General features: G+C 39.4%; 1 protein-coding gene across 1 annotated transcript; it reads left to right on the top strand.

Annotated features, from left to right (window-relative positions):
* Positions 1-15,971: 15,971 nt before the first annotated feature.
* On the top strand, positions 15,972-17,430 carry LOC139729027 (uncharacterized). Its single transcript, XM_071639952.1, has one exon. The coding sequence runs from the start codon at positions 16,095-16,097 to the stop codon at positions 17,103-17,105; it is 1,011 nt and encodes a 336-aa protein (XP_071496053.1). The 5' UTR covers positions 15,972-16,094; the 3' UTR covers positions 17,106-17,430.
* Positions 17,431-25,125: the final 7,695 nt, after the last annotated feature.

The following is a 25,125-nucleotide window of genomic DNA, read 5'->3' as shown; positions in this document are numbered from 1 at the left end:
CCTGATACTGAGTTTCCCGGGCATGAACGTACAGAAATGTAAACAATCCACACATTCATCAATCGCATGCGAAATAAATTGTATCAAAGTTTCATTATGTTTCACTGAAAATTACGTTCATAACAGATTCGAAAGTGCAAAAGCAGCATTGTAAAATTCAACAGACAATTATGCCAAATTTTCGAGGAGTGATGGAAGAATGCTACATAAATGATAACACGTTCATGTACACAGTATACTACATTTTACTCATCGTAAGCTGTATAAAGTCAACAATCCACAATGAACATCTTATTGTACACTATAGTACAGGCTTACACTGCACGTCATACGTCGTAGTTTAGTTTACAACTCAACAAAACGCTTTTCCTGGTCAGTCAACAGGTTCGAAAGCAGAAGTATATCGTAGGCCTACATGTACATTGTAAAGTACACTTGAAATTCATATTGCACTACACGTGTACATGAATTTCCTAATCAGGTTCAAGACATACAGCTACATGTGTATCTGTCTATACATTATGTCTTTCTATCTATCCATCTATGGAGCCACCTCCCTACAACAACAAATATGTTTCATTACACTGTATAACAATATACGTCTACAAACACTGTTGGACGCACCCTTCGTTGCTGGTATCGTACATGTAATGCATACTGCGAATGAAGTTTGAATCACGTCATAAAAGTATATTACAGTTCATTAAAAGTACAGGAGAACAGTAATGAAAACTCGTAAGATACACATCGTCTTCCAATGGCAATAATAAGAATAATAAAGATTAGAATCAAAATTACCATAAACGTGATAAGAATACTAATAATTTGATGATAAAAATTGCATAAAATCACAATGTCATAACTACTGACATCAATTTCAACAATAACAATTATAATAAAGAAAAAAACTAGAAGATTCCTTGCAACTCGACGGAGTTTTCTCACATCAGCCTTTTGACTGCGTACAAAGTTACAATGCGGTAAAAACATCTGTTGGTCTCTGTTTCTGGTAGCAAGTGGTCATTAGTTTTGATGTACCTACAAAATGTGGAATTTTGAAGAGAAAAGTGGGATGTCAATCTCAAATGTTGGCCAAAATCTTACGTCTAGAGACCAAATCGCCTTCGCTTACGACGAAAATGACTGTTCTTTTGGCGATCGTGTCTTAGATATTCTGCGTTGAACCCTGACACATTTGGTACCTACTGAAAGCTCTACCTCTGCTTATTCCAAATATGGTCATGGCATGATGTCATGCTACTCACTTTCATACATAAATTCGTCTGAAACATGCGTAAGTTTATGCAAATCGTCTCCCAGACGCGTAAACAGCCTTGTTTACAAGCAACCTACGTGTACTATGGGGATCGCTGCAGCAGCGGTGCATGCTTGCATGCAACACGTGTATCGTGACTACTGCTCAGCACGGAAATGTTGCAGTTTCCCACTTTGTTAGACTGGGTTTTTTTTAGCAAGTTGAGGTAGAAATTATATTAGAACAAACCAACACACAAGAGAAAAAGAAGGTCACATTTATCAAACAAACCTTCATCATGCCATTTCGAAGAAGAATCAAGCTGAAATCACGGCATCAAGGAATACCTCTTCACTGCCGATTCTGCTGGTACTGTTGTGCGTACACCTGATCACGGCAATCGCGAATCTTGAGCTGATTACGGTAGGTTTTGTGATTTTCAAACGTCGTATTTCCGTAAATTTATGGGTGTAAAAATGATATCCAATCAATTACAGCTCTTTGACTTAATCATCATCCTTCATGAGTATGTAAGATTACCTCAGCTATTCGCACTTCCCTCACAATGTTCGATTTGTTGTGTCAATAATAACAGCAAATTGTGGCTGTACGAAGGAACAGCTGATCACGGCAATCGTGAATCTTGAGCTGACGATAGGTTTTGTGCTTTTGAAACTTTGTTTTTCCGTAAATTTATGGGTGTAAAATATGATTCCGATGAACACAAACAAACAAACAATTTCACGACGTGAATATATAGTTTTGGCGGGCGATTTATTCTAGATTGACAACAAATTACACACCAATTTCCTGAAAAATGCACACAGTTTGCCTATAGGTAAATCCCACTGGGTTGCATACACACGTGGTGACGTCACAGATTTGGCACTTTTCGTAGCTGCATCGAACTTTTTCCAGTGCTCAAACTTGGTAAACATAAAGATTCTCATATTCAAAGCAGAGACAACTTTATTGCATGATTTATGTCAGAAATTAATCAAAATAACATTAAATGATGGAAAACAGTCAATTTATATGATAATATTTCCTATAAATTTCTTCTTTAAGATTTTACCAAGCTGATTTGTTGCCATTCTGTATACAATCCATGTACGTTGTTTACATATTATTTTGTATTTTGTTTGAAGATTTCAAACTCGCTTAAAGGGGTGATTGAGTTAATAAACTAATAATGTAGCAGTAATGTTGTGCGACTTGCTTGAATATGTCGATGTCTTTCAGCAAAAGCATTTAATGATGTACAGAAGGTCTTAGTCTTACCACTTGTAACTCAGTCGATGGGAGGCGCCAGAAGATATATGACTTCTTTTTGGCAGGAACCATCTGGTTGTTCCGAAAGAAAAAAAAAATCAATCTGATTCTTTCGAACATTCATAAAATATGACGTTAGACTATTTTTTTCCATAATCTTTTATTGATTCCATATTCAATACAATTTCATGATAAATCGAATCACATGTATTACAGAATCCACGATTCAACAAAACACAATTATAATGAAATCAAGCCAAGCTGTACTTTCAGCAGGAACAGGAACTATTAAAGATCATAATCGGTTGTATAGGCCTATATAATACACAGCAAAATTGGTATCTATAATGCAATGTACTGAAGGCATATTGGCTTGTGTTAATATAATACAGACAATTACTTATTATTGTGGTGAAAAGAATTTACATCTCAGGGGCGGATCCAGGAATTCTGTAAAGGGGGGGGGGGGGCGTGACTAATATTTCTGGTGCCACTTCCGGATTTCATTTCATTTTTTTATTTTTTTATTTTTATTTCTTTTGTTTTTAACGAAAAATAAAGGGGGGGGGGCGTGCGCCGGTTGCGCCCCCCTCTGGATCCGCCACTGCATCTGGAAAAATAATGTGCCATTTTATGTGAATAATGTTTTTCTGCTCTTGCCTTCAGAATATACTTTCATATCCGCCCACAAAAAAAACAACAACACGTGATTTTGTCGAAGACTAAAACCACCAGTGAATCACTGCCATTGCTCTTATTGATTTGAGACACTGGAATATACCCCCCCCCCCAAGCTGAGCATATTAATCTGCATGGGATTAGTATCACAATGATAAACAAAAGACATTTAAAATCGGAAACTTGCAAGATTGTAAGTGTTCCGCATAATGGGTTTAGAATTTAGATGGCCCGCGATAATGAGGGAGTTTGATACGTCCTAGGAATTCACGCTCAACCTGAACCCCCACCCGTTTTTGTTTTTTTCTAGGGAGGGGGGGGGGTGGGCAGGGGCGCCACCAGCTTTTTCAAGGGGGTGCCTTTATATTTCGGGCTCCACTTCCGGGTTTCATCAGCTAACAAGCTAAACAAGAGACCCGCGGGTCTAGCGCTCACCTGAGTATCGCAAGTTCACCTTTCACGCAGTCACTAATCTAAATTATTCACAGCTCCACCAAACTTTGACGAGGCATTCTCAAGTGGAAGATGAAAATGTACAATAAGGGCCCAATTTTTTTCAAGATTCCTTAATTTGGGGGAATTGGGGCCCCCTGGGGCCCTCTGGGTGGGGCATGGTGCCCAGTTTGATAAATTGAGATCCTGATCACCTAGGGATGCTACCTGCCAAGTTTGACAAAAATCCATCATGAGGTTTTCAGGAAGAAGATGAAAATGTACAATTCAGGCCCCCATTTGGACCCTTCCAACCACCCCCCCCCCCCCTACCCCCAAGAGGGGCACCCCTGGATCTCCTATGAACAAACTTGAAACTACAGTCATTAATGTACTCACTCATAGTATTATCTCAGCTCTATAACTTCTGATTCTAGAGAAGATTTTTAAAGATTCCTTCATTTGGGGGGTTTGGGCCCCCTGGGGGCCCCCTGGATGGGGCATGGTGCCCATTTTAACAAATTGAGATCCTAACCCCCTAGGGATGCTACCTGCCAAGTTTGGTGAAAATGGGTCATGGGGTTCTCAAGAAGAAGATAAAAATGTACAATTTAGGCCCCATTAGGACCCCTCCTCACCCCCCCCCCCCTGGGTCCCAAGGGGGGCACCCCTGATTCTGCCATGAACAAACTTGAAACTACAGTCATCAATGTGCTAACTCATAGTATTAACCTAGCTCTATCACTTCTGGTTCTAGAGAAGAAGATTTTTGCGGATTCCTTAATTTTTGGGGGGTTTGGGCCCCCTGGGGGCCCCCTGGGTGGGTCATGGTGCCCATTTTAACAAATTGAGTTCCTAACCCCCTAGGGATGCTACCTGCCAAGTTTGGTGAAAATGGGTCATGGAGTTCTCAAGAAGAAGATGAAAATGTACAATTTAGGCCCCATTAGAACCCTTCCCCACCCCCCCCCCTCCCCTGGGTCCCAAGGGGGGCACCCCTGATTCTGCCATGAACAAACTTGAAACTACAGTCATCAATGTACTAACTCATAGTATTAACTTAGCTCTATCACTTCTGGTTCTAGAGAAGAAGATTTTTACAGATTCCTTAATTTTGGGGGGTTTGGGCCCCCCTGGGGGCCCCCTGGGTGGGGCATGGTGCCCATTTTAACAAATTGAGTTCCTAACCCCCTAGGGATGCTACCTGCCAAGTTTGGTGAAAATGGGTCATGGGGTTCTCAAGAAGAAGATAAAAATGTACAATTTAGGCCCCATTAGGACCCCTCCTCACCCCCCCCCCGGGTCCCAAGGGGGCACCCCTGATTCTGCCATGAACAAACTTGAAACTACAGTCATCAATGTGCTAACTCATAGTATTAACCTAGCTCTATCACTTCTGGTTCTAGAGAAGAAGATTTTTGCGGATTCCTTAATTTTTTTTTTTTTTGGGGGGGGGGGGTTTGGGCCCCCTGGGGGCCCCCTGGGTGGGTCATGGTGCCCATTTTAACAAATTGAGTTCCTAACCCCCTAGGGATGCTACCTGCCAAGTTTGGTGAAAATGGGTCATGGAGTTCTCAAGAAGAAGATGAAAATGTACAATTTAGGCCCCATTAGAACCCTTCCCCACCCCCCCCCCCCCCCCCCCGGGTCCCAAGGGGGGCACCCCTGATTCTGCCATGAACAAACTTGAAACTACAGTCATCAATGTGCTAACTCATAGTATTAACCTAGCTCTATCACTTCTGGTTCTAGAGAAGAAGATTTTTGCGGATTCCTTAATTTTGGGGGGTTTGGGCCCCCTGGGGGCCCCCTGGGTGGGTCATGGTGCCCATTTTAACAAATTGAGTTCCTAACCCCCTAGGGATGCTACCTGCCAAGTTTGGTGAAAATGGGTCATGGAGTTCTCAAGAAGAAGATGAAAATGTACAATTTAGGCCCCATTAGAACCCTTCCCCACCCCCCCTCCCCTGGGTCCCAAGGGGGGCACCCCTGATTCTGCCATGAACAAACTTGAAACTACAGTCATCAATGTACTAACTCATAGTATTAACTTAGCTCTATCACTTCTGGTTCTAGAGAAGAAGATTTTTACATATTCCTTAATTTTGGGGGGTTTGGGCCCCCTGGGGGCCCCCTGGGTGGGGCATGGTGCCCATTTTAACAAATTGAGTTCCTAACCCCCTAGGGATGCTACCTGCCAAGTTTGGTGAAAATGGGTCATGGGGTTCTCAAGAAGAAGATAAAAATGTACAATTTAGGCCCCATTAGGACCCCTCCTCACCCCCCCCCCCGGGTCCCAAGGGGGGCACCCCTGATTCTGCCATGAACAAACTTGAAACTACAGTCATCAATGTGCTAACTCATAGTATTAACCTAGCTCTATCACTTCTGGTTCTAGAGAAGAAGATTTTTGCGGATTCCTTAATTTTGGGGGGGGGGGGGGTTTGGGCCCCCTGGGGGCCCCCTGGGTGGGTCATGGTGCCCATTTTAACAAATTGAGTTCCTAACCCCCTAGGGATGCTACCTGCCAAGTTTGGTGAAAATGGGTCATGGAGTTCTCAAGAAGAAGATGAAAATGTACAATTTAGGCCCCATTAGAACCCTTCCCCACCCCCCCCCCCTCCCCTGGGTCCCAAGGGGGGCACCCCTGATTCTGCCATGAACAAACTTGAAACTACAGTCATCAATGTACTAACTCATAGTATTAACTTAGCTCTATCACTTCTGGTTCTAGAGAAGAAGATTTTTACAGATTCCTTAATTTTGGGGGGTTTGGGCCCCCCTGGGGGCCCCCTGGGTGGGGCATGGTGCCCATTTTAACAAATTGAGTTCCTAACCCCCTAGGGATGCTACCTGCCAAGTTTGATGAAAATCGGTCTTGGGGTTTTCAAGAAGAAGATGAAAATGTAAAAAGTTTACGCACGACGCACGACGGACGACGGACGACGGACGACGCACGACGCACGACGCACGACGCACGACGGACGCCGGACGAAGGGCGATCGCAATAGCTCACTTGAGCCTTTGGCTCAGGTGAGCTAAAAAAGAAGAAGAAGAAAAAAGACCTTCAGCGCAACTTTCTGATTCCACTTCCGGGTTTCTTTAACTGACAAGCAAAAAAACAAACAAACAAACAAACAAAACAGGCCTCTTAAACTCTTTTTTAAGGGCCTGAAGGGGCCTAGGGTGTGTTCGTACCAACGCATCGACCCCCCCCCGTGACGCCCATGGTGTGGGAGGGGGGGTAGGGAGCTGTTGCAGCCCGTAACTTGTTGGATGTCATGACCATTATCATAACAAGCCAGCTTAGCAAAGCATCGAGTAAGAACAATCAATATCTGACTGCATGCGAACCTATAAACTTGAAACTATAGCTAAAGCGTAACAATGGTACAACTTCACCGAATGTTTTGCAGGGAAAAAAAGACTCTTTGATCATAATAAACTTACCATTCTTCCAGACATGAGTTCTCGTAAGATGAATCGATATTGCTTCGGCCCTCAAACTGGTCCTCAGATGGCTACCAAGAACAACAACCACAAGTAATCAAAATGAAAAGAGAAAATAATAAATGAATTTTTACAAAATAGTTGGAAAGCACAAGACAACAGTCATTGACGCAACTATTCAGAATGTATGACAATGACCATTCAAAGGAACAATAACAACAACTACATCAACAGAATCAATGAATCAGTGGTTTTTGATTTGTTCGTTTGATTTTTTTTGTATCAACATTATTACACTTGTATCGGAAGACTTTATGTGCAAGTTTAAGGGAGTGAGAATATTACAGTTGTTTTTAATATTATGATATCAAAGAAGAACTTATACCGCAAGTTACATGAAGAGATTATAGACAGAAATATTCCACATCGTACCAGTATTTAGAATGGTTGAAGGAATAAGTGATGCATGGAGTTTCATTAAAAACTTACATAAAATGAGAAAGTTGTGGATTTAAAAATGTCGCATGTATTGTGGAAAACGTGATGTCCTAACCATTTAGAAACAAGTTTAGACTAAACATAGGTGATGATGTCATCGTCTTAAATTGTCTCCAGATGATTTCCATTTTAATCTCCACATAATTTCTTATTTGGAACGAAACAGAATAAAAGATTAAACCTCTGCATGACTTATCATCAGTCATTGTAGATTTGTTTGTTTGTTGATTATTTGTTTTGTTTTGTTTTTTAGATAACCCAAAAGCGATAATGGCCTTTGCGAAGAAAAGGTTATGGTTCCTGAAATAAAAAAAAATTAAAAAAAACTATAGGAAAACTATGTCTGTTTTATACTACAAACCAATAGGATAGTTGTAAGATAATGACATCATCAGCAAATCTAATTACTTTTTGTCGCTGAACGTTTGTGTAAAAACTTATACTATTATCACACTAAGCTTTCACATTCTCTGCGGTAAGAATACTGCAATTATACATTTTCTATCAAAAATATACCGTGAAATTACCGTCAATAAAGTATCATTGGTATAAAATGACCATACCCAACGAAGTCTGCCAATATCGTGAGATTTGAAGAAAAAACAAATGCAACATTAAAATTCAGCTCGATGACTTTAAGTCAAAACGTTGATTCTTCAATTTACTTATTAATCTACAAGTAAATTGAAGAATCAACGTTTTGACTTAAAGTCATCGAGCTGAATTTACTTATTAATCTGTAATCAACGTTTTGACTTAAAGTCATCGAGCTGAATTTTAATGTTACATTAGTTTTTTTCTTCCTATATGTAGGTAACAGCTTCAGGGATTTGACAGCAGTGACACCTGATGGATGTATGGAGAGTATTGATCCACTGTTTTTATCCAAACGAAATCAACTTGTTCTAGGGATAGTGTTTGTTGAGGTAGCCTACCTCAACAAACACTACCCCTAGAACAAGGTAGGGATGTTACATTGAATGTGAATCTCGACAGTGAGAACAGGAATTTCCCATGCTTGAACATAAAATCAATATCTCTGCTTTTTATTGAGAGTAAAGATAAGGGAAAAACAAACATCTAAACACTATGTGCTTCTGATGGCACTGTGAAAGGAAACAATGGAAACATTGTAAGGCGCCCTCTTCGTTGATTACCAGTGCATGTATACTAGAGGAATGGTGACTGGACGGAGGCCTGTTGAAACTTCTAAATCGCCTCTATTTTTTTTTTCTTGGACACAGCGCCTTGACGAGCTTTTTCTCTTCCTTTCGAATGCAGCATATCCACCTTGATAAGCGAATTTCAACGAGTTGTCTTCTCGGAGAAGAAAATCGTGAAATTCGTTGAATTTCTGCACAAAACAATATCGTTTGAATTCCATGAGTAGGCCTATTTTTCTGCGCAAAGCTAACGCAGGCTCTAATTGAATTTCTGCACAAACTAGTGCTCATTTGTTATCATCACAAACTTAATAATAATTGAATTAAATTGATATCACGAATGGGAGTTAGTGATATCCAAGAAGAAATTTGAATACTGCTAGGTGTTAATGATAGTAGGTTACCCGTTACGAGCGCAGCACTTGCATGCATTATGCACGAATTTAAGCCAGTTCACAGTTCCACTTTGCGCATGAACAGAAAAAAAAAGATCATTGTTGATTTGTAACAATCAGGCATAGGCTTTTAAATTCATTGTAAGGATTATTCCCCTTGTATCCTTATAAGTAGTGCTTGCCAGCTCATCCACCTGACAGCAGCAAGCCTGGTATTTAGGATGAGAAAAAAAGAAACAGTTTTTATACAACAATGAATGTAATGGATTCCTGCCGAAGCGTCAATATTATTGACGGACCATTTTCGTCACTTGCATGTCTATGCACAAAAAATAACGTTCATTCTTTGATTGAACATGAATTTCATAAACAGGTCGGGCAAGTTTAAATGCAGGAGTGCCGCTTTGGAAAGGTGAGTGAAGTGAGAAGTGAACTAATAGACCGGGGGCCCAGAGCATTTATTCAGCTGAAAAGGGTCACACTTTTTGATGGTCTCATCATGTAAGGATGTGGCCAAGGGTCAATAAAATGAATTGCTGGCAAGTCACATCCTGTACCGTAAGCCTAGGGGCCTCAAAAACGGACACCGAAAATGGATTTATTCAGCCGAAGGGGGTCACGGACAAAAGTTGGTGGATATTGTTCCTTTGGGTGTACTTATCATGAAAACAGCAATGCCAGCTATTTTATCCTGTACGGGGCCCCAGACAGCAGCCTAGCCCCAAAGGGCCCCACAAATATGGGGTTATTCAGCTGAAAAGGGTCACGGCTAATTTCTTTTGCAATGGAAGTAGTTCCCATCAGAGATATCCAAAACACCAAAGCCAGCTATTTTATCCTGTACGGGGCCCCAGACAGTAGCCCCAAAGCCCCCCCCCCCCCATAGGCCTACGTACAAACACACACAAACATTGATTTTATTCAGTTGAAAAGAGCCACGGCTAATTTTCTTTTGCAATGTAAGGAGTACCAATCAGAGATATCCAAAACACCAAAGCCAGCTATTTTATCCTGCACGGGGCCCCAGATAGTTGCCCCAAAGTGCCCCACCCCCTATAAGCCCTACGTACAAACACACACACACACACATTGACTTTATTCAGCTGATAAGAGTAACGGCTAATTTCATTTGCAATGGAAGTAGTACCCATCAGAGACATACAAAACACCAAAGCCAGTTATTTTGTCCTGTACGGGGCCCCAGACAGTGGCCCCAAAGTGCCCCCCCCCCCCCCCCCAAATACACATACTCACACAATAGTTTCATTCAGCTGAAAAGGGTCACGGCTAATTTCTTTTGCGATGGAATTAGTACCCATCAGAGAAATCCAAAATACCAAAGCCAGTTATTTTATCCTGCATGGGGCCCCAGACAGTAGCCCCAGACAGTTGCCCCAAATTGCCCCCTTACCCCCTCCCCTCCCCCCCCCCCCCCACACACACATTGATTTTATTCAGCTGAAAAGGGTCACAGCTACTTTCTTTTGCAATCGGAAGTAGTACTCATCAGAGATATCCAAAGCACTAAAGCCAGTTATTTTATCCTGTACGGGGCCCCAGACAGTAGCCCCAAAGTGCCCCCTACACACACACACACACACACACACACACACACACACACACACTCACACACACACATATATTGGTTTCATTCAGCCGAAAAGGGTCACGGCTAATTTCTTTTGCAATGGAAGTAGTATCCATCGGATATCAAAATACCAAAGTCAGATATTTTATCCTGCACGGGGCCCCAGACAGTAGCTCCAAAGTGTTTTGTTTTGTTCTCTTTATTGTTTGCATCTCTTCTTATATGCGCTCCTTCGTCTTCATTTTCGCGACAACGACAACGCGTCCTCCTGATCATCATCAGTTTTGCTGTTCTGGCAAACATTTTCCAGCGTATCGCATAATTGCATGCATAATTGAGTCTGGGAAAGCGTAGGAACAGCTTAGCTAAAGCGGCCAACAGCGTTATCGAAGCAGGAATGAAGCGTCGTAGGAACAGGCCTTGATTTTATACGAGAGTAGAGAACTAAAGGCCCCGTCACACTACAGCGTATAAATCAGCGAATGCCTAGCGGATGGGCAAAATTTGGCAAAGTCCAGATACGCTCGTATCCGCTCGAATTCGCGAGCAAAATGTGGTTTTCGAACGTTCGCCTGACGAATGATGAGCATATGCTGACCGTGTAACGAGCGGATAAAGTAACGAATGAAAGCGAATGCGTACAGTCCATCCAACGGATGCTGAGTGGACAAAGCGAATGAGCAGCGAATGCCCAACATAATGCAGAGCGATACTGCGGCAATTACGTGACGGATCTCGGATGACGCACACTTTACCAAATCATTTTGAGCAGTGACAGTGTCAAGTAATGTTGTCTCTCTAAAAAAAAAGAAGAGTGAAATTGTTCACTCATGAAGGAGTAAATAACAAAAAAGAGTGAGTTTCGAGTGAAACTGGAGTGACTTTGGAGTGAAAATGTTCATTTTCACTAATTTTGGAGCGACCTCAGGGATCACTCGAAGATTTTGGAGTGATCTTCTTTTTTTAGTTAGTTGTGACTGTGAAAATGGCCCCAAAAAGAAGGAAGCCGAAGTAACCACCAAGTACTCCTGATGTCACTCATTCAAGATTCCCCTAAAAAGTGTACTTCCTTCTGATGATCACGTGACGATGATGTTGGTAGTCCAACATCCTCCATTGCGTCTGGTGCCTCCAACTGGAGTCGAACTTTCACAACTCCCAATTTCCATTCAGAGATTCCCATTTACTACAGGTTGACTTTTATAGCAGTGGTTTAGAATAATGTTCTCTTATTACTTAATGTCAGAATACGTATAATGAAATGTCATGTGGGGGGCTGTGGCATAGTGGCTCCGACTCCCGAACCGAGGACCCGGGTTCGAATCCCGCCTAGTGCTTACATCCTTGGACAAGATTTTTTTTACCCACGATGTCCTTCTCGACCCAGGTGTATAAATGGGTACGGTACCTGGCAACGCTGGGGTAATAATAATGGCAGGGCCCTCTGGTAGAGCAGTGACAACACTGAAGAGGCTACCCTGGGCAAATAAGACCCTTTTTTTCTTATTATTATAATTATCATTATCATTATTATAATATCGTCGGTGTTTTCACGAACCGACGCTATTTCGATTTTGGTCAAAATTTTCAAAATCGAGATATTGGTACCAAATGAAAGTGCTTTCAAAACTCTACCAAATCCCCAAATTTTAGATCACAAAATTAATTATTCTTAATTTTATCAAAGAAAGAAAAAAACGACGGTATGGATACCCGAAATATCGAGAAATTGAGAAAAAGGGGTTTCACGAACCGACGCAGTAAAGATACGCCGGTTCGTGAAATGAACCGTCGCGGTTGCATTATTTTGAGCTTTGTTCAACTTACTGGCCCAGAATTAGGTTTTGGCCCTAATCCAGATCTCAGAGTGAGAACCAAACCTTCTGAAAGATGAATGACGGCCTAAGCCAGCCCACTGTCCACGAGTGAAGTGAATGGTAAGCTATAATCCTATTAAAATCATGCTAAAAAAAACAGTTGTAGTTGGACTACCATAACCATTAATTGCGGTAGAGCGTAGTCCCATGTATTCAATCGCGTGATGATTATGAAGCCTTGTCTGTAAACGCCATCCAATTTCAAATTAGATCCCAAATCATATTATTTATAGTTTCTTTTCAACTTATGTCGTTACTTCTGAGACTACTGAGTACTGTAGTCACAGACTGCTAACAAAACTGCAATCGTATGGTATAACAAGAAAGACTCACAGATGGATTAAGGAATTTTTAACCCACAGGAAACAGAGGGTGGTGGTGGAAGGAGAAAGATCAGAATGGGTCACCGTAGACTCAGGAGTCCCACAAGGTACGGTCACAGGTCCACTCTACTTTCTATTATGTATCAATGACTTGCCTAATGACTTAAACTCCACTTGTCGATTATTCGCTGATGACTGCATCATCTGCAAACAGGTCTCGAGCGTAGAAGATGCACAAAACCTACAGAGAGACCTAGACACTCTAACTGAGTGGCAGGATAAGTGGCAGATGGACTTCAATGCCCAAAAAAGTCATGTCTTACACATCACACATGCAAAAAACCCGGTTAAATACCAGTACTCATTAAACAACAGCACATTGATAGAGACAAAGTGTCACAGATACCTGGGGGTTGATATATCATCAGATTTATCATGGAATGCGCACGTCGACAGAACATGTGCTAAAGCCAACAGAGTTGTAGGATTTCTAAGGCGAAACCTTCATGACTGTAACAAGAGAATTAAAGATACGACATATAAGACTCTTGTAAGACCACTACTAGATTATTGTTCTACAGTCTGGGACTCCCACACTCAGACTCTGGTAGACAGACTGGAAGCAGTGCAGAGCAGAGCAGCGCGTTTTGTTAGAGGTGATTACTGTAGACACAGTAGTGTTACTAAAATGAAGCGTGAGCTGGGCTGGGAGCTGCTGAAACATCGACGCAGAGTAGGCCGCATCACCACATTCCGCGAAGCGCTTGCGGGTCGCCTATCCATCCCAGTTCGAAAAGCCCTGCGTCCGGTCCGAAGGGTTCTCCGGAAATCATCCACTACAAGCTTCATCCCAATCGCCACGAACAAAAACTGTTATAAATACTCGTTCATTCCAAGAACAATCATAGACTGGAACTCACTCCCATCAACAGTTTCCAACATCGCAAGCAAGGACTCTTTTAAAGCAGCAACCCGTACCCTACAATACATCCAGGAGCAAAGCAACTAAACCCCACACTTCTCTCTCCGCGCAACTTTAACACCAGCGCACCCCCTGTCCGGTTGGCCCCTACTAAGGGGTGTTGGACAGTATACACGAAGAAGAAGAAGAAGAAGAAGAAGAAGAAGAAGTCTGTGTGCAAGACATGCAAGATGTCAACACATACCAATTTTGTAATTCCGAATTGAAGAGTGTTTCGTCCCACCCCTATCTGGGCATCACCTTATCCAACACCTTAAACTGGAACCCCCATGTTCAGCAAGTTCTTAAGAAAGCCCAAAATGTGCAGAATGTCATCCGCAGAAACCTATGGAACTGTGATACGAAAGTGAAATCTGCTACATATCTGGCCCTAGTGAGACCCATACTCGAATACGCATCATCCGTCTGGGACCCTACCACTAAACACTCCATTAATTCTCTCGAGCGAATCCAACGGCAGGCAGCCAGATTCTGCACGAACACCTATACCAGGGAAGAGGGATCTGTTACAAGGGCATTATCCGAGTTGGGCTGGGAATCGCTCCAGACAAGGAGAAAGCATCAGAGGCTTTGCATGTTGTACAAAATGAAAAACGGTTTAGTCAACGTCCCCCTGTATAATTACGTTCAACCCAACGCACGTGACACCAGAGGCAATAATCAAAAATTTATTCAACAACGACACAGAACTACAGTTTTCCGGGATTCCTTCTTCATAACGACTGTTAAAGACTGGAACCAACTCCCCAACGCAGTGGTTCAATGCCCATCATTGTCCCTGTTCAAGCAAAATTTGATGCAATTTCAATAGTCGCGCTCTATCCACACGTAGTGCTTCTCTACAAGTTAGCGTGGATGTGTCTTCCTGGACATTTTGCTGACTAAACCATACAGATACAGATACAGATAAGTCTCGAAGACACTCATGGCTAAGCCTTGACTTGAGTTGAAAATGAAATCATGAGATTGACAAAGTAGGCCTACTAAACTATAAAAAAGTAAAAAGTCTTAAAGTAAAACTCAAAGGAAGAGTAAAGAATAAAGGTAGACATGTTAGACTTTAACTTTCAAGTCTAACTATTAAGTCTAAGTTAAGACTTTACTTGTAATACCAGTTACTAAAACTAAGATCAGCTGAAGTCCAAGACCAAGTCAAATTAACACAGAGTCTATAGTCTAGCTCTACTAGATCTACATCTAGACTAGTGGTAATAGTAGGTAGAGTCCTCCCATTTTTCCCCCAATTTTTACTGGTCCATTCCTGAAAAAGTTACTGGTCAGTGTCCAACAGTGATTTTTTCTGGTCAGGGACCGTCGGACCAGTGCCAGTGTGCAGCGTTGGTGTAGATGTCATCTATGACAGTATGTGGTCTAGTGATACTACCTAAACACTACGAGTACTCTACAGGTTAGGTGGCTTTCCTGTACAGTGCAGTGTTATAGTATACTTGTGAATTCAGCCCTAGTAGTTACCGTACTGTGTGTAGATATGTGACATTATGTCTAACGTTAGTTCGAGTGGAGTACCTTTGAAGCACAGCGGTGGGGCTTTTTTCCCCTAAAACTTGTGAATGCGGCCCAACCAAATGGCGTTTACATATTTACGCGTGATTGATAGTGATACAGTAGCGCTGTCGATTTCCACAGCAGCCATACATAATCTTTTGTCCTTTCTTCTTTCCTTTTTTCCCTCTGTTCTTTCACCCTTTTTATTCTTGGAATCGAAGGACTTCTAAGAAATGTCCCTCGACTGATTTAACCAGGACTCTTGAGTCCTGGTAAACCTAACCCAACCGAGTAACCGTTAACGTTTGTTAGGCCTAACATAACAGTAACACTGACTTAGCCCTGTACCGGTATTGACTTTGTCTTTGGCCGACTTACTGAGATGGCGAGTCTAACTCTTTAACGTTAGTCTAAACGTAGTCGTTAGATCTGTCAGTGTCAGTGTCACCGGTTATTGTATATGGTGCCATCTCTAATGTACGTTAACAAGTTGATGTTAACAAGTTGATGTTAGTTATCTATGTCTATGATTATAGAGGGCGCTATGGACTGAGTTGCACACTACCTCTCGTAAGTCTCGCAAAACTGACTAAATTTCACTTATTTTGGATATCCTCCTGTTTTATGTGAATCACACAACTTCACCAAACGACGGATTAATAACTACTGTGCAAGATGGAACCACTGAAGTCTGCTCGTCCACAGCGGGTGGCCGCTACAAAGCCGAAAAACTATGGTCCTGCATCGAGAAAAATCACTACCCAGGTACATTCAAAAAGCCCGCCAAATCCCAACGCGAAGGTTGCCAGCCCCACGCCACTGACTCCGGCCGCCGTGCAGCGAGAGTCATTAGACGGTCAGGCAACAACCAGCGATGCGGAATCAGTGGAACTAGTACCTGATGACGTCACAAATATGGCCGCCGGATCCACATCGGTAGATGAAGAGAACACGCAACACGCCGTTCCCCACGAGAAGGAAGGCAATGCCATGGCCTCAACACCTACCCATATCCTTACACCAGGATACTTGGATATATACTTCAAGCAGGCAACAGATCGTTTCCACTCTATGATCCAGAAAGCAGTGGACCAATGTCTTGAGAAGCTGACCACATTGGAATCCAGTGTTGATGCCTCCATACAATTCGAAAGGAAGCGTGTCGACGCTATTGAGGAAAATCAAAAGTTGATGGAAAGCAAAATGAAAATGATGGAAAAGGAAGTCGCCGAGCTCCGTTCTGAGGTAATGAAAAATAAAATTGCGGCGAACAAAAGCGAAAGAATCTCCAGGCGGAACAACGTTCGCATCGTTGGAGTCCCGGAACCACCACAGGACCAGAGGGAAGATTGCGTTGAAGCTGTTGAAGGCTTACTTCGATCCAAGTTCGAGATGGAAACGAAACTGGAACGAGCCCATCGTGATGGTCGTAAGGTTGAAGGCCGTCCAAGGCACATCCTAGTTAGATTTCTCTCATACCGAGAAAAGGTAGATGTGATGCGTCGTGCCCGGGAGGCCTTAAAGGATGAGCGATGCTTCGTCGTCGACGACCTCACCCAGAGTGACCTGGAGGAAAAGCGAAAATGGAGGGATCAAGTCCAAGAAATGTACAAAAAAGGGACCAAACTGAGTTTTTATGCCGGGAAATGGCGCCAACATGGAGGCATTCCCTTCAACTTCAAGTGAGTAGTTACACATGTTCCCTCATTCACTCCCTGATCATCGAGTGAACATGGTCAGTGGAAATTTATGACATTATTTACTGTTTGACATAATACATATACAGATTGATTTGTTTGATGTATACAGATTGATAGTACTTGTAGTAAACTCTTTATTGAAACCCAATAATGCATTAGTTTCAAACTGCAATTGATACATTCACTTGTGACATTCATATATGCCTATACTACGATGTATTTTCGTGATATAAGACCGAAGACTGAAAACAATCGTAATTATTATTTAAATGTGCATTTATATAAGACAACTAACACACCCTACAATTTCACTACGATAAAAAAAGCTCAACATATGTATAGATCATTGTGTATAGTTACCAAAATGCTGTAATGACTTTAAATTAGATCGTACTGCATGATCTGGTCAATTGATGTGATAAACTTTACCTTAATAGACAATGATATTATTCTAAAGGATGCTATTGTCCTGCCCAATACATAGGACCCATTTTGTCTAAACGTGCATACTGCTTTTTTTTTGTTATTGTGGCAGAACTCCCTGTAACTCTTGTAGATTACTGTATGATTATGCCTGTACTCAATACTGTTAAAAAGCGAGGTATACACTCAAAATTGCCGTATACATTAATTTATTGACCTCCCCAACACAGTATGACGTTGTAATCATGTTGATACATCTGCAATATATAAACACAAACAAATCTTACTGTGTTCTCCAGCAATGTACCAATAAAATACAAATCTTATTGTGTATATTTATATAGATACATTATGCACTTATATCTTGGAATGCCATTAAAATGACATAGCCAAAGGGAGTACAGTATACCAACGAAATACGCAGAAAATCATGTACAACGAACAACGTTTTATATCATTTGTCGCATGTTTGAGCACAAATCCACGACGAATGTCTTTATTATGTGGAAGAGCTTTCTTCTATCGTTGCTTTGTTCCCCCCCCCCGTAAAACAAATCAAAGTCAAAGTGGCTAAACCAAAATTAACACATTTCTTTTCTCTTTCTTAAAGAGGTCTTCGTGGATTTACACCCACCACATCATTCCATTTGGATTTAATGAAATATAATTTTATTATTGTCATATTACTACTTAGAATGCATGGACTTTGCACAAAGTTTCTCTCCGCTAGTGCACAGTCGTTAGCAGGGGTTAAGCAGCATGACTCAGTAATAGCAACTGAGATATTCTTTTTTTTTATCTTCTTATGACCCTTTCGTCCGAATGCCGGGCCCTGCCGGCGCCGCTGCATTACCGGAAAGACTTTCTATTTACGTGCATATCTGATTATACCTAAACTGCACTTACCTTTCAACCTTGATATTGACAATGACATCAGTTGGCCGCATCTTGGTTTGTTTGTTTGTTTGTTTGTTTGTTTTTTTGTTTAAACTGAACTTCTTCCCCATAGAGCACTATTGATCAGCAGAGTATCATTTATTTCCGCTTCTGACGAATCAAACAACATACCAGCTAACAGCTGTACATTTAAATCAGATTCTAAAAATTTTGTATAAGATAAACAAACGGCTGATGTTTTTGACGATCGGGACAAATTCAATTGGTCTGGATTTTCCTAAGCTACCAGTAGATAATGTATACAGAATGAATTTTTTTATTTTTGTCAAGACAGTGTCCGTGCACAGTTATAAATCACTCAAGAATGTCCCGTTTGCACTCTTGTAAACTTGTGAACCCTTTCATTGTAGTTTGACACAAGAATTTTCCTCCAGATGTACATTCCTCCTTCATGTCTCACCTTCACAAACTATCTCTAATACGTAAATGCATAGACGTTCGAAGGGGCTTGTCAGCATGACTCTGTTAAACAACCAATCAATTTTTTTACCTTAACTGTTAGAACACCTCGTTCGTATGCTATTATTGGAGTAATTATATTTCTGTTATTACCATATAAGCGCCTTGTCTTCTTTTATAATCATTGTTATTTCATATTACGCATACGAATTTACCTCACCAACGTTAAGTGTAGGAGGATTCCATTTACTTTTGTAGACATAAATTTAGCGAGATTATATGATGTAAAATTTATTCTATTGTATAACATAAAATTTTTTTATTTTTGTCAAGACTGTGTCCGTGCACAGTTATAAATCACTCAAGAATGTTCCGTTTGCACTCTTGTAAACTTGTGAACCCTTTCATTGTAGTTTGACACAAGAATTTTTCTCCAGATGTACATTCCTCTTTCATGTCTCACCTTCACAAACTATCTCTACGTAAATGCATAGACGTTCGAAGGGGCTTGTCAGTATGACTCTGTAAAACAACCAATCTAATTTTTTTACCTTAACTGTTAGAACACCTCGTTCGTATGCTATTATTGGAGTTATTATATTTCTGTTATTACCATAGAAGCGCCTTGTCTTCTTTTATAATCATTGTTATTTCATATTACGCATACGAATTTACCTCACCAACGTTAAGTGTAGGAGGATTCCATTTACTTTTGTAGACATAAATTTAGCGAGACTATATGATGTAACATTTGTTCTATTGTATAACGTAAAAATGTATCGGTATCATTATTGTTATTATCAACGCACATGCACTGCACACCCCCACACATGCACACACTCACATTTACATTCACGCACAGACATTGCAACGTACTACACAAAATACATGGCCCCAGAACAACCATTCTCAACTTTGCACTCAAATCCTCATGACTCATAACAACGATCATCCTGACCAGGGTATCATAAGTAATCACAGTAAATACTACACTATTTCGGATTTCAATAATATGTTCAAATCTTCACTTGATTCCACTGCAAGTCATGTTAATAATTCCCGTAGTAATTCCACAAATAGGAATGATGACACTAATTATAACCCCATTAAAGATTTTAGCTTATTCCACTGGAATGCTAGAAGCTTAAACAAAAATTTTGATTCATTTGAACTACTTCTTCTTTCTTTACAAAATTTTCCCTTTTCCGCAATCGGTATAACTGAAACTTGGCTAGGGCACACGTCTCCAAATTTGTTTAGCCTTGATAGATATAAAATATTTCGCTCTGATCGTAAGAGAGGTAGAGGGGGAGGGGTAGCCCTATATATATATATAACGAATTGCGAGTAAAAATAAGAACTGATATTGATATTGAAGGTTGTGAAAGCCTGTTTGTGGAAATCATTAATGATAAAATGAAAAATAAGATAATTGGTGTTATATACAGGCCACCAAATCATAAAACCGAAATGTTTTTAGAAAATTTTGATGAATGCCTCAACACGATTACACAAGAAAATAAGGAAATTTATATTATGGGCGACTATAATATTGATATGACGAAAATAGATACTTTAGCGGTAAAATTAAAAACTATTCTTTTTTCATATGCTTTCCATTCCCATATTGATAACCCAACAAGAATATCCCAAACATCTAAAACCTTGTTGGATAATATTTTTTCTAATAACTTTTCTGTAAATAAATTCATTAATGGTATTTTATATTATGATATATCTGATCATTTACCGATATTCATTATTCTTCGTTATTCTGAAAATGTCAAAAGTATTTCAAAACCCAGGCCGATAATGTACAGAAAAGAATCAGACGAGAATATTGAATTACTTAATCTTGATTTAGTGAAGGAAGAATGGCAAGAAGTGTATCTTCAAAATAACGCCGATAAAGCTTATGATATTTTCCTAGATAAACTTTTATATTATTATCGAAAAAACATTCCTTTAGTTAAGAAAAAAACACGCAGAAAGAACAAACATCCCTGGATTACAAAGGGAATCATCAATTCAATAAAAACCCGTAATAAATTGTATAAACTGGCGATTACTACCCACAATACAAAACATTTTACAGATTACAAAAAGTATAGAAATATACTCAGTAATTTGATTCGTATTTCTCGTAAAATGTATTATTCTGATAAGTTTGATAATCAAAAGGATAACGTAAATGGTTTATGGGAAACTATATATGAAATAACAGGTAAAAATAATAAGGAAACATCGTCCGTTTTTTATAATGACAACAAAGAACTCATAAACCCTGATGAAATATCTGATGCTTTTAACTCATACTTCGTAAATATTGGTCCCCAATTAGCTTCAAAAATAAAAAACAAACATGTTCATTCAAACTTTACTGAATTTCTTCCACCAAACTGCGACAAATCCCTTTTCTTTACCCCAACAGATGAGGAAGAAATACTGGAGATTGTTAACAGATTAAAGCCAAGTAGATCTAGTGGCCATGATGAAATAAGTGTTTATATACTGAAGAAAATCATCAAACAAATAACCACACCTTTATCTTACATTTTCAATCTTTCACTGTCTTCTGGAATATGCCCAAACTCATTAAAAATTGCGAAAGTAGTTCCAATTTTCAAAAGAAAAGACGACCCTTCTCTTTTAACAAATTATAGACCAATATCGTTATTACCTAGTATTTCTAAAATTCTGGAAAAAATTATTCATAAACGCCTGTACATTTTTCTTCATGTAAATGACCTACTTATACCTAATCAGTTTGGATTTAGAAAGGGCCATTCCACCGATTTAGCTATAATTCAATTGTTAGATAAGATTACTGAATCTTTTGCAAATAAAAAACATTTTATAGGAATTTTCATGGATTTATCAAAGGCTTTTGATACCATAGATCATGATATATTAATTTACAAATTAAAAAGATATGGTATTCGTGGTTTAGCACTTTCTTGGATTATTGATTATTTATCCAACAGAAAGCAATATGTACTATTTAAGTCATCTAAATCTCCGAATTCTAATATTGTATGTGGTGTTCCCCAGGGATCAATTCTTGGCCCCCTACTGTTCCTTGTATATATTAATGATATAATAAATACATCAAAAACTCTTAAATTTATACTTTTTGCGGATGATACTAATATTTTTTACTCCCATGAGAACCTTGAAACACTGTTTAATACTCTGAACACGGAAATAGACAAAGTCTCCCGATGGTTTATATGTAATAAATTATCCCTTAATGTCTCTAAAACAAATTTTATACGTTTCAAACCTACTGCTTCACAGAACATTAACAGCAGTTATAATATCAATATTGATGGATTATCTTTAACTGAAGTAAGATTTACTAAATTCTTAGGAATCACAATTGACTCGAGTTTAACTTGGAACGATCACATTCATAATATCCACACGTCTGTCTCAAGAACTGTAGGAATTTTATATCGACTGAAAAACTTCATTTCTCAAAATTCCCTGACTATTCTATACAATGCATTGATCTTACCACATATCACATACTGCAATATCGCTTGGGGAAACTGTGGCTCAACTAAAATTAATCCAATTTTTACTCTCCAAAAACGTGCTGTACGTTTGATTACCAATTCCCGTTACTTATCCCCATCCAATCCCCTATTTCGTCAACTAAAAACATTGAAAATTGAGGATCTTCACACCTTTCAAACTGCTGTTTTTATGTATAAATATACATTTAATTGTCTTCCAAAAATTTTTGATGGCTTCTTCACTCCAAATTTCACCGTTCATTCATATCCAACACGTCAGTCGTCCGATTACCATCTCGAAAACCCCAGAATCATTTTAGCTCAAAAATCATTAAAGCACAATGGACCAGATATTTGGAATTCTTTACCCCCTAATTTAAAACAACGTACGTCGTTGAACATTTTCAAACGAGAACTAAAAAACACCCTCATAATCCAGTATACTTCTGACACATAAATATTCATACCACCTGGTCAACAAACACCCTAAACAATGAGTTCACGGCCATAACTGAAGTAACATTCACCTCATCACACTGATACACAAAATAACACTCAACGTACAAACCAAGATTCATCCCAACACAATGCACACCGCACTGCACCGCACGCCCTTCGCACAATTACTTCCCACTCAGTGAGTGGCAAGATTTTCTTTATGTATCTCTTCGTTGAGCCCATTGCACAATTACCCCCCACTCAGTGAGTGGCAAGATTTTCTTTATGTATCTCTTTACCTGGGGCCATCATCCTCGTCAAGCTTAGCTTATGATGATGGTCCCCTGCATTTCATTTTTATCATTTCCTATTGCTTCCTTTCATATATGATATTCGTTCTTGAAAAAAAAAAAGAAAATGTATGTAAGATCCAAACGTTACGAATATTAGCTGTGTAAATGACTATGTAAGTATCTTGTTGATTTGTTGATTTGTATTGATTTTGAAATGCAGAAATAAAAACTGAACTGAACTGAACTGAACTGAACTTACTGATTCGGTAATAGTGGTACTGTCATCCTGTTGGATATCGCCGCAATATCATCCGTGACGTGTTAATTTCGTGTCACAAAGACTAAAGTTGCCAAGATCTAATAGTATTAGATGTCTAGATCTAGATGTAGTCTAGATCTAAGTAATATGAATTCTGTGTAACTTAAAAGTGAAAGGTCTAGACTTCACTTAGTCTATAATTAGACCAGACATTCATGAGGCAAAGGCCTATTTAGTAGATCTATTCTTATTCTATTTTAACGTCAATTCCTACTAACTCGCCACGTGTTATTCCTAAGGCCAAGGAATTCCGGGTTGGTGATTTTTTTTTTTCATAAATACCAAACAGCAGACGTGTTTCATGTGCATTCTTGCACAGACTTCATGAAAATATGTGCAGTATCAAAGAAATATGATGCACATGACAATGCCAGTGTTTTATAGGTGAATGGTTAATACCTTAAAAGCTGAATGATAATGTAGAGTCTAGGTCTAATTAAGATGTTACAGTCTCTGATAGGAAAACAGGTTTGATTGTCATAGACTGTTTCCCAAACGCAGGTACATGTAGTAATATTCAGCTATTTCAATGCAATGCCTTGTTTACAAGTACATGTAGATTTATATTCATGTGAATGATAATTCAATTTCTACATGAGACTTACTAAGTGCTAAACATAATATCTTGCATCAGTAAAATGTGTAAATGACGAGACAATTTGAATTTATATGCATCAAAGAAGAACAGCAGCATTTTTTGACATTCTTTGATCCTGCATAGGCCTACCATTTTGTTTTATGTTTGATATAAATAGAGCAAAATAATTTCAACTTCAGTTTTGTTGGCTGATTTTTTTTTCCTTCTCAAAATTAAAGTTGTATCTTGTACCATGATGTTTGATTTTAATCAAAAGTTCTTAATTTCTTTCTTTTCTTTCAGATGACTGGTGCCATGTAGTAGCGAAGAACTGGACTGTCTCAGAAAAGAAAAGGAAAAGTACAAGGTTGTGTACATCATCAACAGATGTGAATACAATGGTAATGTAGAGTCTAGGTCTAATTAAGACGTTAAAGTTTGATAATAACCAAGTTTGATTGTCGTAGACTGTTTCCCAAATGCAGTTAGTAATATTCAGCTTTTTCAAAGCAATGCCTTGTTTACAAGGACATGTAGATTTATTCATGTGAATAATAATTTAATTTCTACATGAGACTTACTAAGTGCTGGACATAAGATCTTGCATCATTGAAATATGTAAAAGGCGAGACAATTTGAATATGCATCAAAGACGAACAGCAATATTTTTTTGACATTCTTTGATCCTGTATACCATTTTGTTTTATGTTTGATATAAATAGAGCAAAATAATTACAACTACAGTTTAGTTGGCTGATTTCTTTTTCTCAAAATGAAAGTTGTATCTTGTATCATGATGTTTGATTTTAATCGAAAGTTTTTAATTTCTGTCTTTTCTTTCAGATGACTGATGCCATGCAGTAGCGAAGAGCTGGACTGTTTCAGAGAAGAAAAAAAAAGTACAGCATCGTGCTGATCATCAAGAAATGTGAATACAATGGCTTAGGAAAGAGGACAATCTACAGATAGGATAGAAGGGAGAAATTGGGATGAAGGGCGACAACATAAGGACGGTATATCTACAGTGAAATGTGATTGTAAAGTGGAAACATGAAAGGAGATTCTATGATTGAAGGTGAAAA

The sequence above is a fragment of the Diadema antillarum genome, unplaced genomic scaffold, assembly GCF_040938485.1.
Source record: "Diadema antillarum isolate AM-2024a unplaced genomic scaffold, OU_Dant_1.0 seq00000216_RagTag, whole genome shotgun sequence".
Lineage (NCBI taxonomy): Eukaryota > Metazoa > Echinodermata > Echinoidea > Diadematoida > Diadematidae > Diadema > Diadema antillarum.
The sequence above is the reverse complement of the archived record's forward strand: the minus strand, read 5'-3'. Positions and strand labels throughout refer to the sequence as shown.